We start from the raw sequence: 17352 nt of genomic DNA, 5'->3' as shown, positions 1-17352 counted from the left end.
ACTAACCCATAACACAGCATTTGGGTTCGTGCCATATTCAGTCCTTATGGGGTCTGATGAAATTCAGTGGAGGCTGCCCAAGTGGGAATTTAACACAGCTATGTAGTTCTACTAAAACGATTTTTTAGTGGTAGGAAGACCATCAACTTTATACCTTATGTTGTGTGCACGTTCTAGGTGAAAAATGCATTTACTGAGAAAAGAATGAAGGTCACCAGCTTTTCCTGTGATTTGAAATGCCAGCTGGAAGCTAAACTTGTAGTAGAAACATGTAATTTCTTACTCAACAAAGGGGTTTTTTTGTAAACTCTTCACATACGTAAGCTGCGTTAAAATACAGGCCTCTGCTTAAAGCTCAGTTTCACAGCCATCCGAAATTTGGCTTACTAGGATACTTTCTAACATCATTCCTTAAATTCCTGTGAAGACCTCTCCCACTTACAGCAGCAGCTTCTGCTTAAAACTGCAACAAGGTTTCTTTCTTTGCAAGTTACATTTATAAATATAGACTTTACTTGGCAAAATGAAAACATATTAAAAACAAATAAAAAACAGGGAATGGATTAAGTTTTCTAAAAACACTATATATTGCCTTGTTTCTCTCTCTTCTCAAGTTCAGTAAAAAATTAAAGCTCTGGTAGCTGTACTGCTACAACACATTCACAATGCAAATTTCTCAAACTCCTCAGCTGAGTTTCAAGGATGACTACTTCCTAAATTTACAGAACACAGTCAAGTTTGTTTTTCTGAATCACAATACACCCGTTAGAATAATATACTCAAGACTTTTCATGTTAATTCTTCATTTATTTGCAGGGGTGCTATTAAATAAAATAACTTTGCAAAGGTATTTAGTTTCTAGTGTATAAGAAAAGTAATTCAATTAATGCAGCCTGGATACATTTACAGGCTCACACAGATCATACACAAATATTGGAAATGGCTAGATTCAAGACATCCCTTATTTAAATCTGATTCCAGACTGTTAAACAACAAGAGGCAGAACCCAATGGCAGTTTCTGGCAAGTCATACACATGGGGTAATGGGATATAAACTCCTTTCCCTGATATTGTCTTGAAGATATACCTCCCAAACACAGGCAAAGGAGGAGGGCTGGAGAATTACCACCAATCCATGTATCTTATCTTCTTGTACAGACTCCCTGTTTTTGTCACAGTATCATTCTTACTCTGTTTTCTACAACAATTACATAGTATAATACCCACAGGGTTTTATGTCTGTCACACCACAGTGCTGTGATTTTGTTGCTGCTTTGAAGTGGAACACTGTCTGCTGCTATTGTTCAATGTTTCAGTACACATTTCATAGAGTAGAGATGATTGTAAACAAAACCACAAATAAAGGCCTGTGCTAATCAAAGTAAGGGTGAGAATTATTTCTGACACATTTGCCAATGTGTTTCATTCTATAACAAGTAACAAATCCAGAAAGTACCTATAAATCCTGATATCAGCTGCATTATTATTTTGTCATTAATATCAGGATGACTGTCAAATACTGGCCAATTGGGTTTTCATTACTCCCTTTGCTATTTCCCAAACATATTTTGAGTAACAATCCCACGCAGTTCAATTTCAAACTAGTGGGAGTGTATCTTTACTTTAACAAATACTGAGAGCTGTCGGTATAATTTCAAAAATTAAAACATGTGACAAAATAACCACTGAGTTATTGGCAAATGAAACCAACTCAGAAATACATTCAAAGATTTTAATGCCCATTTTGAAAATGGTTGCTTTTGAATTGTGTCAAATTTCTAAATTTGCAGATGAATATGATCAAATTTATTAAGCTGTGACCTGACTTTGATACATGTTCCAACTGAATTCCAGTTTATGAGTGAAAGATTCATATTAAAAAGTCAAAGTGGCACAATAAGGAGAAGGATCATTTTTCATGAAGTCTGCAAATGCTCTGCTCTGGAGAGTATTATGTCGAATTATCCCACGTGAATACTTGTTGGACCTGTGGTCTTCAAGAGAAAATGTTTCTCTCATGTAACTCCTGTAATCACTTTGCTTTTTCTAAAATTTCTGAGAAAGGTAAGGCAAACTAAAACAAGAGGGCAGTAACATAAGTTCTGAAGGTTTTTTATCTATTTCAGAGTCATATTTCTCACAGATGAGAGCAGAATTTGCCTTTGAATACTTTATTTTGAGCAAGTGCTAAAGACTTGTGAGTTTATCCATCTTCTTCTGTTTGTTTGGGTTTTTTTATGTTGATATTTGAAATTATATGATTACACATACATTGCTATTAATTTAAGAGGGTATTTCTATCAGTTAAGAGCCTGTAAATGCAAACTGTAAATGAACAAAGTGAAAAGTCAAATAGCAAGCATTCGAATTTCTAAAACCTTTCCTAAAACTCATATAGTGAAGTACTGTTCATGAATCTTAATTTTTGGTTGCCAAAACTACAATCAGCAGCAGGCACATAAAACTTGGTAGTAATGGCTGCTAGAAGGTTGCCAGGAAAATCGTGTCCAGTGTTTAGCCACTTTCCATCCCAAAATGCAGTGATCCAGATGGGGTAGAACAAATATCCCTGACCTAACAGCTCTGACTTGTGAGTATCCAATGATCCAATGAGTGTTACAGCAGCCAGGATTGTACTCTGGGATGGATATTCTCCCCCAAAGCTGATGATAATAACTTGCTCATCTCTGAGCCTTGCTGACTACAATGAAAGGCACAGATGGTTTTCCTTTTTCTTTTCTTTTTTTTTTTTAATTCTTAAATGAAATTTCAAAGGATGGCTTTTGCACAGTTCGTTATTCTTCCCAAACCTAATATGCTGCAATACCTCTTCAATAACAGTTTGCCATACAGAAAAATTGTAGGATTAGGAAAAAATGAAGAGTTTTCAACTACGCTATTTTCTAACAGCAATATTTTTAGTTATGCTGAGTACTATTTGGAGTGCTAACTGTAAGAATACAATTTCAGTGAAATTTGGAAAATAATAACTATTATTATTTGAAAAAAGTTTTTTATTAGAAGTTGTTTTATACTGCTGTAAATGTTCATGCCTACTTAATGAAAAGAATTCTAATACAGAAAATACTAAATTTATTTATTCCTTTTTTTTTTCCATCTCAAATTGAGGTTGGGTGCCTCCATAGAACAAATAAGGCCATGAACAGATGAAATTAATAATAACAAATTGCCAAATTGTATTCAATCAAGAACTGGATTACATAGTTGAACCAACTATTGATCTGTAAGTCTGATGTCGGTAGTAAGTAAGTTAGTAGAAAATATAACAGCAAAATTATGGCACATGTGGATAAATATCATAGGTAAAGAAAGAGTTAAAGTGGCCCTTAAAAAAAGAGGTGTTTGCTTACAAAGCTAATGAAGTTTGAGGGGATGACCAAAGCTGAAGATAGGGAGGGTCTGGTTATTATAACTATCTGAATTTTGCAAAGTGTTTCAAGGAAATAAAAAGCCGTAGGGTAGGTGGGAATGTCCCTCCATGAATTACAAAAAGGGCTCAATAAAAACAGGACATTATTGATTACTTCCTACAGTGACCAGCAGCTATCAGGGGAGATCTACAGAGATCTCTTGAGGGCTCTTTGCTGTTCAAGGGAGACATTTGGTAATGGACACTGAGCAGTGAAGTGACAAAGGTTTTGGTGGTGTTTTGTTGTTCAGAATAAGAGAAGCATTCTGAGAGCAAGATTTACATGCAGGTCCTTAACAGATTTAGTGGACAGTCAATAAAATAACAGATGACCCATAATATAGGGTTCTAAAGGACTTTGTGTAAGATCCTGGAATTAAGATAGGTATCTCCATGAAAATACTCAGTTGTAAATTTTAATTTAGCTGTCAAGGAAAACAATACTAAGCATTATTAGGAAAGGACTGGAACACATCTGGAAGTTTGTACATCATCCAGGGTTCTTTGTAAATACAAAAAATATCTATTTCTTCCTGCTTTAGTATTATTTAGCTTTTGCCCCCACCAAAACATAGTAAAGTGGGAATGATTTGCAGAGGACTAAATGTGGAGATTGAGTGTATTTATGGCTTCAGAGGGAAAATGGATAAATCCACAAAAAAGAACAATTAAATTACATGTGAAAAATAAAAGTATTTTTGCTTACATACGATCAGGTTATCTGAATTTTATTTTTCTTTAGGGGGACCAATTGATGGAAAATTTAGCTCAAGAAGAGTTATTAAAATAAAACATTTTAATTAGAAATTCATTGAAGTGGGGCTTAATGATGACATAGTTACAATAAATCTCTAAGATCTTTTGTCTCTTGTACTCTTTTAATTACCTTGTTCTATCAAAATATTACCAGGTAAATAAAATGGTGGGGGTTTTATATTCCAGATATGGGTTCAATTAAAACTGACTGTTGGGATACACATACTTGAATACACCAAGTGAAATGTCTCTCCACTGAAAAATAAAGTAAATATTTAAACAATATTTTTCAAATTAAATGATACAATACTTTTTGACTTTCTGGATCCAGAGACTCAGATGATGAGCCATAGTTGGAGATGTCTTCTTATAAGAAAATGAAGTCTGGTAAATTATATGATACATTAAAGAATACTGGGAAAATTATACTCCTGGATTTTCTCTGTGATGATTTCTGTGTCTTAAATCACATCTCAAATACTTAATAAATGTGTTAAATATTATTCAGTGTTGTAAAAGTGATTACTGGATACATATTTTTTTCTGCAGGAGAGTTGCCAGTGTGCTCTTACTTGAAAATGAATATTTCTTGCTGGCAATTCTGATGTGTAAAATTCTTTCACAACATTAAAACATACATGATTTCCATATACTTTGTTGTAAAAAGCTATTTTTCTGTTTCTGAAAAAAATCGCAGTACTTGTAATCCCAAACCATGACTTGTGATCGACCTCCGTAATAAAATAAAATAATTTATATATCATTAAAATTCATCCCATGAGACCTACCTTTTCTGCTAACAGTTCTCTGATCTTGCTTGCCTGGAGACGAAATTTCATTAACTGTGACTCCAAAGTTAAACATCGTTCCTTCCAGTTTACAGTACCTTCTGGCTCTGAAAGTTCAGCCATATTTATGCTGGAAAAAGAAAGGGAAAAAGTCCCCATGTCAAATTCAGTCTGTATGTAATGTCTGACTTAATTTTAATATGCATACTAACCTATTTTATATAAATCTCAAGAATGCCCCCAAATTTTACACAAGTACAGTTTCATAAATCATGGTAAAAGTATGATAGTTTTCTGACGCCCTTATCATAACTATCAAATTCTGTAATCTGTGTTGATAATATTTAGGTTTATTGTATTTTAATTTCTTCAGTTATCCTATGGCTGCAATTACTTTTCCTTGATAAGCAGAGACACATCTCTCATTCTAATCTTCAGTTGCTGCATTTATCCTTTCTTACTCAGGAGAGTCTTGTAGGGAACCGAGCTTTTTCTTAGCAAATGTTTTATATAGATGTAACTGCCTGTGAGTTAGTAGCACATTTGGTTTTATGCAAGTTTAATGTTTGGCAGACCACTCTTTTAAAATTCCTTTAAAATTCTGCTTAATCAAATTGCCTTTAAAATTCAATATCCTTAACAAGGTGGAAGTTTCTGATTCCAGATGAAAAGGTGGGTGACCAAATGGTCTCTAATGGACCCCCCAAATGAAAAACAATCTTTTTGCATTAGCTGTTGCAGATCTCAGGACATCCTGGTTCAGGCATGTTTCAGACTCAGCTCTTCTTTTATCCACACTTAACTGCTCATGCCTTCTGGAAATTAGCCTCAGTGCCCTTCTGGACAAGCATTTCTGGAAAAATTATTCAGCATGAGAGCTGGCTCATCATAGTTTGAGTCTGAGAAGCCAAGAAAATCATCTGTGTGTAAGCAGAAGGACTGGGCTCTGTTGTATTCCAAGTATTTGTAGACAGTTTAATGGAGTAAGTGGATGGCTGAATGTAACCATTCAGTCCAAAATTCCCTTGCTAAATAAAGGCCTGGCCTTTGCAGGGTTCTGGACACTTAGGTTTGGCTTTGAAAATAAAGCCTGAATAGCTCCTAAGTATCCAATTTATCTCAAAAATAATAAACATGTAAAAAAACCATTCAGTGGAAGGCCACTGGAAGATCACAACAAAGAAAAAACTACAAGTCATAATGTTATATTGCATGTTTGTCACCTCACCAGTGGGACACTGATGAGGAAAGGCAAGTAGCCACTGTTTTCAGTGTGATGAAGGAGGCTGACACAGGAAGATTAAGGCTAACACAGATCTCCACACTGCAAGTCCTGACACAGTGAGCACAGATGAGTGAGTGACAGCACTGAGAGCCCCCCTCCCAGCACTATCCCAGGCCTCCAGAAGCCCAGCTTCAAGCACTTCCCTTCCTCCCTGCACTACAAGATGCAGCCCCACCTGAAACCCCTCAGCTGGAGACCAAACACCTAGGAATTTGTCTTCTCTGCTGTTTTTGACAACTGGAAGAAAAAAGGAAAAGCATCACAAGACAGACCAAAGTCATAAGCCAGATTCCAAAAAAGTCCTTCACTTTTCTTTGCTACAGTAATATTTTCTATTTCTCTTCTAAATTCTGATGTTTCACGTGACTCTAAAATTAATTTTAACTAAACAGGTGAAAAATTCTGGCTCAAAACCTTCTTTCCTTTCTCATACACTAAATTCCTTGTTTCTTTCATTCCATACCTTAATTTAGAAGGAAAACTAGGAAAGAAAAAGTGAGGTTTGTAACTTTTTGCCACAATCGCTTTTCTGAAGATAACTGCTCCATTTTTTGCTTTCTTCCTTTGGTCCTGCAGGCTGGGATTCAAGCTGCTAAACCAGAGGTTACAACTATCCTTTTTCAGGAATCTCCTATTCAGGAATCCCCAAGGAATCACTAGTATTTAAGTACATTATTAAAATAGTTTCCTAAGCCGATCCTACAACACCCACATTCTAAACATAAGCATTTCAACTGCAGTCCTCCTTGGTGACCAAGACACCTCTGATGTTTTTTTGCCATTTTCCTTTTAAGCTTAGCAGAAAATTCCCTGGACTGTCAGGGAAGCAAGCTGCTCGCTGTTGTCCTGTCCCTAATCCATGATCGTCTCTGCTTGTCCAGAATCCCCCTGTTCAAGGGGAGAAGGTGGCACTGCCAAGCAGCAGCTTCTCCTATTTTGGAGGGGAGAAGTAGTTTCAGCTGCAGATTTATCTGGATTCTGCTCTCCTAAGTAATGAGGACTGGCAACATGTTATTAGACTATTTAGGATATTTTAGGTTTTTCCTTTTTAACTAATTGCTACTACATAAAACAGAAATGGACGAGGCCAACATCTGGTTAACAGTGGGATATTTCAGTGTTTGTGGCAGTGAAAACACAAAAGGGTCAAGTAATGAAAGAATTTTTGCTTTTTGGTAGGGTGCAATATTACAGGGTGGAGTTAAAAATGTTTGTCTTTCAACAGACAAAACATTTGAGTCGATGGATTTCTGGCAGTGAACAGTGTGTCCAGCCAAGTAGTTTCCCAATGTCCAAACTCATTAATATTCCACTGCATAAACATTATGGATAAAAAGATGGAAAATGACTCTTTTTATTGTGGGTTCTTTGCTAGAGATTGTAATAATTTACTTTGTATTTTCCAACAAGCCAATGGGTTCTGGAAATATTTACAGGCACATAACACACTGTTTACACTTGCAGAGTGAATGATCTTACTTAGAATCAATGACTTCCTGTTTCTTGTCTGATTCCCCAAGGGAGGATAAAAATGAGTTCATCTTCTCTTGGCTTAATAGAGTATTCTGAATCAGCACTCAAACCTACACAGAGTCCGCCCCTTCTTCCTGCTCCAGTTCCCACTGCAAAGCCCTCCGTTTCCCCTGAGTCTTAAAAAGTTAAATCTTTTGAAAAGTAAACTAAAAAAGCACACATTAAAGCCTTAAGTTCTAATTATGTCATCAAAAATTAATTGAGACAAGTTTGACAAGTCTGGAAAGATTAAATTTGTCTTTTTCATTTTGTAAGTTTATAAACCTCTTTCTAGGCTTCAAGAAGTCAGAATGTCACATTCTCCCCAAAGGGATTGATATAATTTCCTTTTCTTTGCTGTCTGCTTGGAAATTATCAAAATACATTTCAGGGGGGAGGGAACAATGTTCTACCTTTTTGAAGTGTGTTAAAAAAAATTTACATATTCCTTATCACATTGTCAGTGTTTTCCTCTGTTTTTAACAAAATGCAGTGTTTAACTAAACGCTTCATTTTCTGTCCCTATGTTCTGGATGTTTTTTGTCTGCTGGAGAAAGTTTGGAAAGTTCTTCTGTTTCAACAGGCGTGGGTTTGAGCAGTACATAGTGGATTCTCCCTTCACCATCCTGAAATATTTACTGGCCTAAATGCATTTGGACCATACCTCTTGAATTTCAAGGCCATGTCTTCCATCTTTTCACCCAAACTCAGCACTTATAAATATTTTTGGTGCCATAAAGATTGGACTGGAGAAGGGAAATGATGAGACACAAAGTGGACCTGTGTAGGAATCAAGGAAGTCATTCTCAGGTTTGTTGCTGGCCAAGGCCCTTACTCACCTCCAAACACTGGTAACTTTATTTTCCATTTGACTCATTTTGCATAATTCTATGCTCAAACAAACTGTTGCCTGCGCTATTTAAAACTTCCTTCAAAATCTGATGTAGGAATGCTTTTTCTGCTGCTTCCTAGGTATTGATGAGGTTGTTCCCATGAAGTGACGCAGTCAGTCAGTGCTTGCCCATTCCAGCCCCAGGCACAGACCCCCACAAACCCCGATTTCAGGGGCCCCCTCCCAGCTCATTGCTGCCTGCTCAGCTTCCCAGTGCCAAATGTGTGCAGCAAACAAGATTAAGGCACACAAGATCATTTAATGTCCTTTTCCTGATGACAGCAATTTTTAAGTCGCAGTGTGACGCCACACTACGTCCCAATTTCATTTCTTGAAATTCTGAAAGCTAGCCGTGTAGGTATCTCAAAACTATCGTAGTTGTGCACGTTTGTTTGGGAACTGTGTTCTTCTCGCTCTCTATATTCGGGAGGACGGTAGGGATGCGGCAGCGGCACCGCCAACGGGACGAGAGGAGCCTGGACCTTACGGGACCTTAGGGGACGGCAGGCACGCCGGTCCCAGCCGCGGGGACACCGCCTGGGGACAGCCCGGAGTCCTGCCGTGACCGACACCCCGCGGTGACCCGACCCAGCATCACCCTCCGCCGCCCGCCGCTGTCACCCGGGGGCACCGCGCCGCCCGTCCCGCCGCGCCCCCGCCGCCGGCACCGACACCCCGCCGGGAAGGGCCGGGGCCGGCCCGGGCGCGGCCCCGCTCGCGAAGGGAGGGAAGGGGGCAAGGAAAGGGAGGTCAGACCTGGCCGGCCGTGGCTCGCCGCGCCGGGCGCCGTCCGGGCTGTGGGCGCTGCCCGCGCCCCTCGGCGCCCGCCCCACCATCCCCGCGGCGAGCGGCGCGGCCGCCTGAGCGACGGCCCGGGCGGCCACTGAGCAGCGGGGCCGCCCCCGGCGGGGCGCCCGGGCGGGGCTTGCGCGGCCCCGGCAGCCGGCGGGAGCAGCGGCCCGGGCCGGCCCGGCCCTGCCGGCGGGATGCGCTCCCGGGGCCGCCGCCTGCCTGCGTGCTCCGGCCCCGACGGCGTCCCGGGGAGCGGGCGCCCGGACCGAGGGCGATGGAACCCGGCTGGAGGGCTTTCGAGGGCAAGGCTGGCGGAGGGGTCCCAGCAAGAGACGGCCTGCCCATACCCCTTTCCCATCGCCGTTTTTAAAGGTCCTTTGTGAATTAGGAAGTTTCCCTCTTAATTTGGAAGACGATGCCAGGAAGAAGCACCCGCTTGTTCTGCAGTTCTTCGGCTCCACCATTGGAGCTCACTGTAATTTAAATTACACGTCTTGTAAAGGTCATTTGTCAAGTACATACCGGAGGGTTGGAACCGTGCGGTCCCCGGGGCAGTGCTGGGGATATTACGGTGTACATGGGTCTCGTTGGGCTGCCCTATCCCATAGGTAACAACCCACTTTGTGTTTGAGTTCCAGCCGGGATAAAGCAGCAGGTGCATGTGCTGCCGAGTCCTGCTGGCAGCAGGGTCTTGGTCCCCTCCGGCTGAAAAAAGCTGAGAGTACATCTCGGGCAGCCAGCCGTCTGTGTCCCTTCTATAAGACTGACTGAAGTATTACAAAGTATCTGGAAGAAGTAATTGGTGTGTTGCCTGGCACGTAGAGGAATCTTCCTCATAGATGTCCATTTGGACTCAGATTTAAGGATTCTGTTTTGTTTGGGTTATGATTTATAGGAGGCAAAATATCTCACAGACTCTCCTGGTGCATAAACAAACCACACTGCACCATTCCTCTGGGGTTATTTATAATGTAGGTGTGTAGAGTAAACTGTTTGTTCACATCTGTGAGTCATTTAAAGTACAGCTTTTTCTTCTGGAAAAAGGAAAAAAAAAAACAACCCAGGTCTTCGAAGCTCGAATACTCCCCATCTGGTTATACACACAATTTCATTTTTTCCTATTTAGTTCAGTACAGGCTCCAATTTTCCACCCACTTGCAGTGACCTTAGAGTATCCAAACAACTTCACTGAAACAGTTTCATTTGCTGGTACTTTCCGAAGTGCTTCACGTATTTTTTAAATACTGGTTGCTGAAAAGAGTGTTAAAAACACGCTTGGTTTTTAGCAAGGAGTGCATTGTGTTCCACCCAATACCTCCTGTCTAGAGTGTTCGCTACGTTAAAAACACATAAAGTTAAAAAACCCTTTCTTTGGATTATAAGATTTAGCCAAAAGAATCAAAATCATCTGGTTCCTAACGAGAGCTATACAAAATGATTTAGCATTGGCGTTCAATGAAACCTTTGTCCATATCGTTTCCTCGAACAGCGACACTCTCGCTCTCTGCATACTCCCAAGCGTGCACGAAGCCTTTGAATCCAGAGCCACCGAGCTGGGGCAGGCTGCGGGAATGACGGGCTCGGACCGCAAGAGGGAGAGCAAAGCCTGCTCGCTCAACGAAAGTTTCTTTCAGTTTGTTTGGTGGATTGGCATTTTCACTGCCCTCAGAGTAATAAAAATGATCTGCAGTCATGGAGCTCCCGATACTGATACAGAAAGAGGCTTGAAAAAATATTCTGGAAGAAAGAATAGGGATAGTCAGGATTTTCTCTCAACTGCCCTAGCTGTGAAGTATGTAGAGCTAGCTAGAATCTGTGTTCCCTTACTGAAGAAATAGAATTACAAGTAGAACAAGTGGGATGCATAGAACAAAACACAAAAATACTAACTATGATTTTATTTTGTAAATAGAAAGAAAGGGGGGAAGCCATAAATCTTCCAGGCAAAGACACAGAAAACTATTGCACATGAAAGTACAGATTCAGGAAGAGAGTTCTTCCTCCTTACTGTTGTTGCTGATGGAAGGTACATGCAAGCAGTAATAAATCTGCAGACATTCCTGAATATATGTGGAGAAATGCAAAAAAACCCTCATACACAGTACATTGTAGAAACAAACTGCAAGGTATCTGCACTTTGGAGTGATCATTTGTTAGCTGCAGAAGTGAAACAAAGACAGAACAGTAAGAAATATTTCTCTCTGTAATGTGAATTTTAAATATTAGCCTCCCCATGGGCTGAAGATGTTGTAAATTTTTTACTGTCTGTAATTGACTTAATGCAAGAAAGTAAGTACTAAGTTCCTGGTTGTCTTGTTAAACAATAACCTCATTTGTTAAAAAGTATTATGAACCTGGTATTGCAAAACATCTACTCTGGTGTGTGAAAGCTAATCCAAAAAATGCCACCAGCTTCATTCCAGAGACAGTTGTCATCAAATCTGCAACTAGAACATAAAATTTTGGGTTTATGAGACTTTTCTGCGTATGTAGAACGTCATTCTGACATGCTGGACCAGGACCTTACCCCTTCATGACAAAAGGAGATTTTTCTGGTCTTTTCTCACATAGATAAATATTGAAACCATTTAAGTTTAGGTATTTCAGATTGGCATGTGTGTCTACAGTAGGACATATATGCCAGGAAATATCTTGTGATTCTAAAATCTTAGACCATACAATGTCTTCTGTAAGTTGTTGTTCTGTGGATTCTTTAAAGGGTGACATACATATTTGAGACTTGAAATAGAGAAAAAGGTTCCCATTTTTTTACACTAGTTGCAATTAAAAAACTGTGATATAAATAAATTGATTATTTTCGGTGATGGTCAAATTAATTAAAAAGTATATTTCTTGACAGAAAACTTTTAAGGTATTGTTTAAGTGGAGAAGAGAAAGGGAGAAAGATCATTTTTGGTCAATTATTATTATTATGAGATGACTTAAAGTGTTGCTTTTTCAAGGCTGTGACTTATTTTTCAGTAACAGAAAAGTGGCATTTTGTCTAAATAACCTCTAGTATTTGTGCTTTGGTACCTTTGGATGGAAGAATCTGGAGTTACTTCAGTTACTAATAAAGGCTTTTTTTACTCAGGAAAACTACAGTTTATGAGAGTACATGGCTTCCCTTTAAAACCTCAACCTCTTTTTAATTATCTGGCGCCACAGAGTGGTAAAATTCTATATTGCTCTAAATAATTTCTGAGAGTTTTCAAATGATGATATAACTATCTACATCTGAAAGAAACACAAAATATAAACATATAAACTATTCTACTTACTGGCACAGGCATAGCTCAAGAGGGCTAGAATGTGCAGCTTAAATATTGAAGTTTCTGACTGTGGGTTAGGTTATTTTTTTGAGGAGAATTTTGACTAGTGGATGTTGATTTGGCAAAACTGTAAAGTTTGTGAGCATAAACCCAGTGCTTAGGAAAAAAGCCTTCTGCTGAATTGCAGAAATATGTTGAGACATCCTAGTGAAAATGACTGTACCTGGTCAGCCAGTTCAGTACCCACTCACTTTGATTGTTGTCCTCAGACAGTGCCCAGGGAAGTGTCATTACTCCAGAATACTGTCCCAGCCACTAGAGGTTCAGGGACTTTGTAAGCCAGAAGTTTTGTCCTTTGAAACTTTTTTTTTTTTTTGTTTTGGTTTTTTTTCTCTTGTGATTCAGTCCAGCTGCTTTTGAACAAACATAATTTTCAAGATCCAAAATGTCCTAAGATGATGATCTCCATGGTTTAAATAATTCATTTGGTTTTAGACATCACCTCCTTCTTTCACTTGATGCCCCTAAATTTTTGCAGAGACAATGAAAAATGTTAGAAATTTCTGTCATATTCCATTTTCTCTTTCAGAGTAAAGTTACAAATTTACTTTAAGGATTTCACAATGATATGCCCCTCACTACCTTTGGCCATCCTTCATATCCTACCTCACACCTGTGGCAGTCCTACCACATTCTGCATGCAGTGTTTGAGGTGCAGGTGTATTTATGTAGTGACATAGTGATGCTTTCTTGCTTGATTTTTATTCTCTCCCTAGCAATTTCTAATGCTATGAGGCTTTTTTGGTCTCTGGCAAGATTTGTGGCACACAGTAGAGCCCAGCACAGCCACAGCATCAGTAATTCAGAGGTCTGTTGCTCTTTACCAGCAGGTCAGATATCATGAAAACAGTGTGACTTACCTTTTTAAGGTAGCTAAGCCTCATAACCCCTGCCTGGTGAGCAGTGGTGTGTGAGCTAGTTCTGAGTAAGGTATTTTGAGTACTGGAAACTTGTTGCTCTTAGAGAACAGAGCAATGGACTTGTGAGGGTGTCGCATGCTATCATTTCATTTCTGTAGATGCCTCTTTGCTTTCATTGCAAATGTGGATTCTTGGGTGTTACCAGACAGCTCCCTGGCACTGCTTCTCCTAACTGGAAAAACTTGGGGAGAGAAAAGCTTTTTTGGAAAGGAGAAAGTTACTGGAAATAGTGTCACAGAATATGAGCTGGAATACACAGAAATGGAACTTTGGAAAGGTTTCCTGAAACTGGCCAGTCTGTAGAAAGAGGATCACAGTGAATGTAAAAATGTGTAGGTATTGAACTGGGCTGAAGGAGCTGGAGACTTTGCTTGCACTAAGTGAGGATGAGGATAATTGTCTGATTTGTTTGGAAGGTTAAGTCACTTAAGAGCATCCAGTCTGTTTTTGAGCTGAAGATAATCCAGCATTTAGAGTAGATCACTGGGTCAGGTAGTGCCAAATAACTGTGTCAGTTTCCTTGAAATGGCTGAATGCAAAACAGGGAAAATTCAATGAACCAAAGTGAAAAATTCAGATTACTTTCTTTATGTGTTTGTATGTGGTTAAACTTTTTCTCAATTCCTTTGGCCATTACCATGTCAGAAGTCAGAAGGCACTGTGAACCTTTGGTGCTACGGAGGGATCCAGAAGTTTGTTGAAAGTCCAGAGCAGACCCTAATGGACTCTGGCTTCTTTAGATTGTTAAGAAAATCACTGATGGGTGAAAATCAATTGGCAAGGAATGAGTTTTGTTATATTTTCCACTTTTTCCTTACCTAAACATTGCTGCTCTTAAATCTTTATGGAAGCATGACTGCTATGTTGAGCTGCCCTTTTACAGTAGTCACTTTTGCAATAACCATTTTCACACCAAGTGCAAAAGTTGTGTCTTTGCTAGATACAACTCACAGACTTGGGAAAGGATGTCCCCATTTGATGATCTATCTCTTGCAAATGATATGCTTATTACATACATTATATTCACATGGGACCTGGGAGGACTGTGAAAGGCACAGAACATAGATCTTGAAAACTTAAAAAAAATCTTTTCTGGCAAAAAGTAATAAAATTATAGAATGGTTTGGGTAGGAAGGGGCATTAAAGATCATCTTGTTCCACCCCCCTACCATAGTCAGGGACATCTTCCACTAGGCCAGGTTCCTCAGAGCTCCATTCAACCTGTCCTTGAACACTTCCAGGGATGAGGCATCTCTGAGCAACCTGTTACAGTGCTTTTCCAGCCTCACAGCAAAAAATTTCTTCCTAACATTGAATCTAAACCTATTCACTTCTAGTTGGAATCCATGTCCCCTTGTTCTGTCACTACATGCTCTTATAGTCTACCTCCATCTTTCTGCTGGGCTCCCTTCAGATATTTGAAAATTTACTAATGTATAAATACTTATATAAAAGAAATAGCTGGGTTTGGTTCATAATTTTACAATTTTAGAATATGTGGAAGTGGTGGCAAATTAGGGACTGTTGGAATGGATCAAGAGATATGGTTATAAGGAAACAAACGGAGCACACTTTTCAAATTAAGCTTATTGGATTTTCGTGGTGTGAAGTCAAACCTCTTTCTGCTCCTTGGATAAAGGGTTTGTGACTAGAGCAGCTTGATTTGTGTTGGATGCAAAACAGCATTTTCTTCCTCTGGCTCTGAAGTGTAGTTGGCTCTGGAGGGAGGCTGAGCAGCCACTGTGTGCAGCAAGGGCACCTGGCAGATTAGGCTCTGAAAGCACAGCATCCATGTAAATCTGCTGACGACATTCAGGAACCGAGGAGGGAGAGTAACTACACGGCAAGAAACGCAGCCTAAGGTCATCACGGGATACATCAAAGTCATCACTAATTTTTTCCAAAGCTTAGAATACATTTAAAATAAGGAAAGATAGTTGTGTCTTACAGAGTCCAGTGACTCTGGAGCCCAGAGAAGGGCAGTGGAACTGGTGAAGGGTCTGGAGCACACATCCTATGAGGAGCCGCTGAGGGGACAACGTTGTTTACCCAGGAGGAAAGGGAGACTCGGGGATGACATTTGCAGCCTCTACAACTGCCTGAAAGGAGGCTGTAGCCAGGTGGGTGTCGGCCCCTTCTCTCAGGCAACTAAAGATAGGACAGGAGGACACAGCCTTCAGCAGTACCGGGAGGTTTAGGTTGGACATTAGGAAACATTTCTTCAGAGAAAGGGAGATTAGATATTGTGGTGGGCTGGTCAGGGAGGTGGTGGAGTCGCCATTCCTGGAGGTGTTTAAGGAAAGACTGGACGTGGCACTCCATGCCGTGGCTCTATTTACATGGCGGCGTTCGGTCACGGTGCGCGATGGCCTCAGAAGGATTTTCCAACCCGCTGCCTTCTGTGACTCGCTGACTCGCGTAGGTTCATCTTTTAGTTAGGACATGTACTTGCCGAGGAAAGGCGGCAGTGGCTGCGGCCCCGCCGCGCACCAGCACTGCGGGCAGCGGCCCCGGGCCGCTCCGGGTGCCCGAGCGCTCCCGGCGTGAGGCGGCGCCGGGGCCGGGCGGGCCGGGCCGGGCCGGGCCGGGCCGGGCCGGGGCGGGGCGGGGCGGGGCGGGGCGCGCCGCGGTTGGCGGCGGCCGGCACGTGGTGGGGCGGCGTGCGGGCACCGGGAAGGACGCGGCGCCGCGGCTGAGGCTCTGCTGGGGTAAGGGGCGGGCGGTGTTCCCCCGGTGCTTCCCTTGCCTGCTGCTGTGGCGCTCTGCTTGCAGCCGCTTTCCCAGGCGGGCGCCGCCGTGCTCCGGGCCCGCGCTGCCGCCGGGGCGGGGGAGGCCCCGGGCGGGTGCCGGAGGCGGCTCGGCCCGGCCCGGCCCGGCCCGGCTCGGGGTCCATCCGAGCGCTCGGTACCGCCGAGGCGCGGGGTTGTTGGGGCGGGGAGCGCACGGAGCAGTCGCGGGCAGCGGGGCCCGGCGGGCCGGCCCTGGTGTGCTCGGGGGCGCCGCGTTGGGCCCCACAGGTGGGGCGGATAATGGGGGTCTGGAGAGCTTCCCGGAGTGCGTGAGTGTGTGGAGGGCGGGCGCGGACACGGGGTGGCCAGGCTCCGTTCCGTGGTGCCCGGTAGCAGGACTGGGGGCCATGGGTACGGACTGAAACACGGCGAGTCTCTGGGACGTGTGGAGTGACCGTGGCCGAGCACTGGCACAGTGGGCGGCCACAGAGGCTGTGGAGTCTCCATCCTTGGAAACATTAGAAAGATACCTGGACGTGGGCCTGGGTAGCTCGCTCCAGGTGGCCCAGGTTTAGCGGGAGGTTGGTCCAGAGGAGCTCCAAAGGCCCCTTCTGACCTGAGCTGTTCCATGATAATAGGCTTTTGAGTCAGTGACACTGTAGCACATACTAAATCCCCATTGCCGTTCAAAAAGAGCCTGCTGTTTGTAACATCCGTAATAGCAGAGCTGTTCGGTTTGCTGCACAGTTCTTACTTGACATTATTACAAGTTACAAGTTGAATGAGTTTTGAACAACAAAACTGAGCAAGGGAAATTTTGTGGCATTAATTCCTTGCTTCTGTATGATGTTTCCAAACGGTGATCCAGGGTCATGCCACAGACTAGGTAAGAAGTGCAGGGAAAACTGCAGTGAGA

At 41.9% G+C, this 17352-nt stretch overlaps 2 protein-coding genes and 1 long non-coding RNA gene across 11 annotated transcripts in view; 1 reads left to right on the top strand and 2 right to left on the bottom strand.

Moving 5' to 3' along the window:
• Positions 1-9514, bottom strand: part of PLEKHH2 (pleckstrin homology, MyTH4 and FERM domain containing H2) — a 52548-nt gene extending 43034 nt beyond the window's left edge. For 2 of the 3 annotated variants that reach the window (XM_064414404.1, XM_064414406.1), the window contains exons 1-2: positions 9420-9514; positions 4975-5104 (exon numbers count right to left, since the gene is read on the bottom strand). In XM_064414404.1, the coding sequence (XP_064270474.1) occupies positions 4975-5104; positions 9420-9499 (210 nt within the window). In that variant the 5' untranslated portion in view covers positions 9500-9514. Of the gene's footprint in view, positions 1-4974; positions 5105-8435; positions 8552-9419 lie in introns of all 3 variants that reach the window. The other variant, XM_064414405.1, reaches the window with a different exon arrangement.
• The window catches only part of THADA (THADA armadillo repeat containing), a 216324-nt gene that overhangs the window by 48288 nt on the left and 150684 nt on the right, over positions 1-17352 (top strand). For 4 of the 7 annotated variants that reach the window (XR_010359212.1, XM_064414398.1, XM_064414403.1 and 1 more), the window contains exon 1: positions 16347-16415. The exons of 2 other annotated variants lie outside the window; for them this stretch is intronic. The gene's annotated coding sequence lies outside the window, so the exon portion shown is untranslated. Of the gene's footprint in view, positions 1-16346; positions 16416-17352 lie in introns of those variants that run through there. One more of the 7 variants, XM_064414400.1, reaches the window with a different exon arrangement.
• LOC135297153 (uncharacterized) lies at positions 11464-16210 on the bottom strand. Its single transcript, XR_010359210.1, has 2 exons — positions 15656-16210; positions 11464-13251 (listed from the first exon to the last, which is right to left on the bottom strand). It is a non-coding gene; the product is annotated as an uncharacterized LOC135297153 (long non-coding RNA).

This window comes from Passer domesticus, chromosome 3, assembly GCF_036417665.1.
Source record: "Passer domesticus isolate bPasDom1 chromosome 3, bPasDom1.hap1, whole genome shotgun sequence".
Taxonomy (NCBI): Eukaryota; Metazoa; Chordata; class Aves; order Passeriformes; family Passeridae; genus Passer; species Passer domesticus.
The sequence above is the reverse complement of the archived record's forward strand: the minus strand, read 5'-3'. Positions and strand labels throughout refer to the sequence as shown.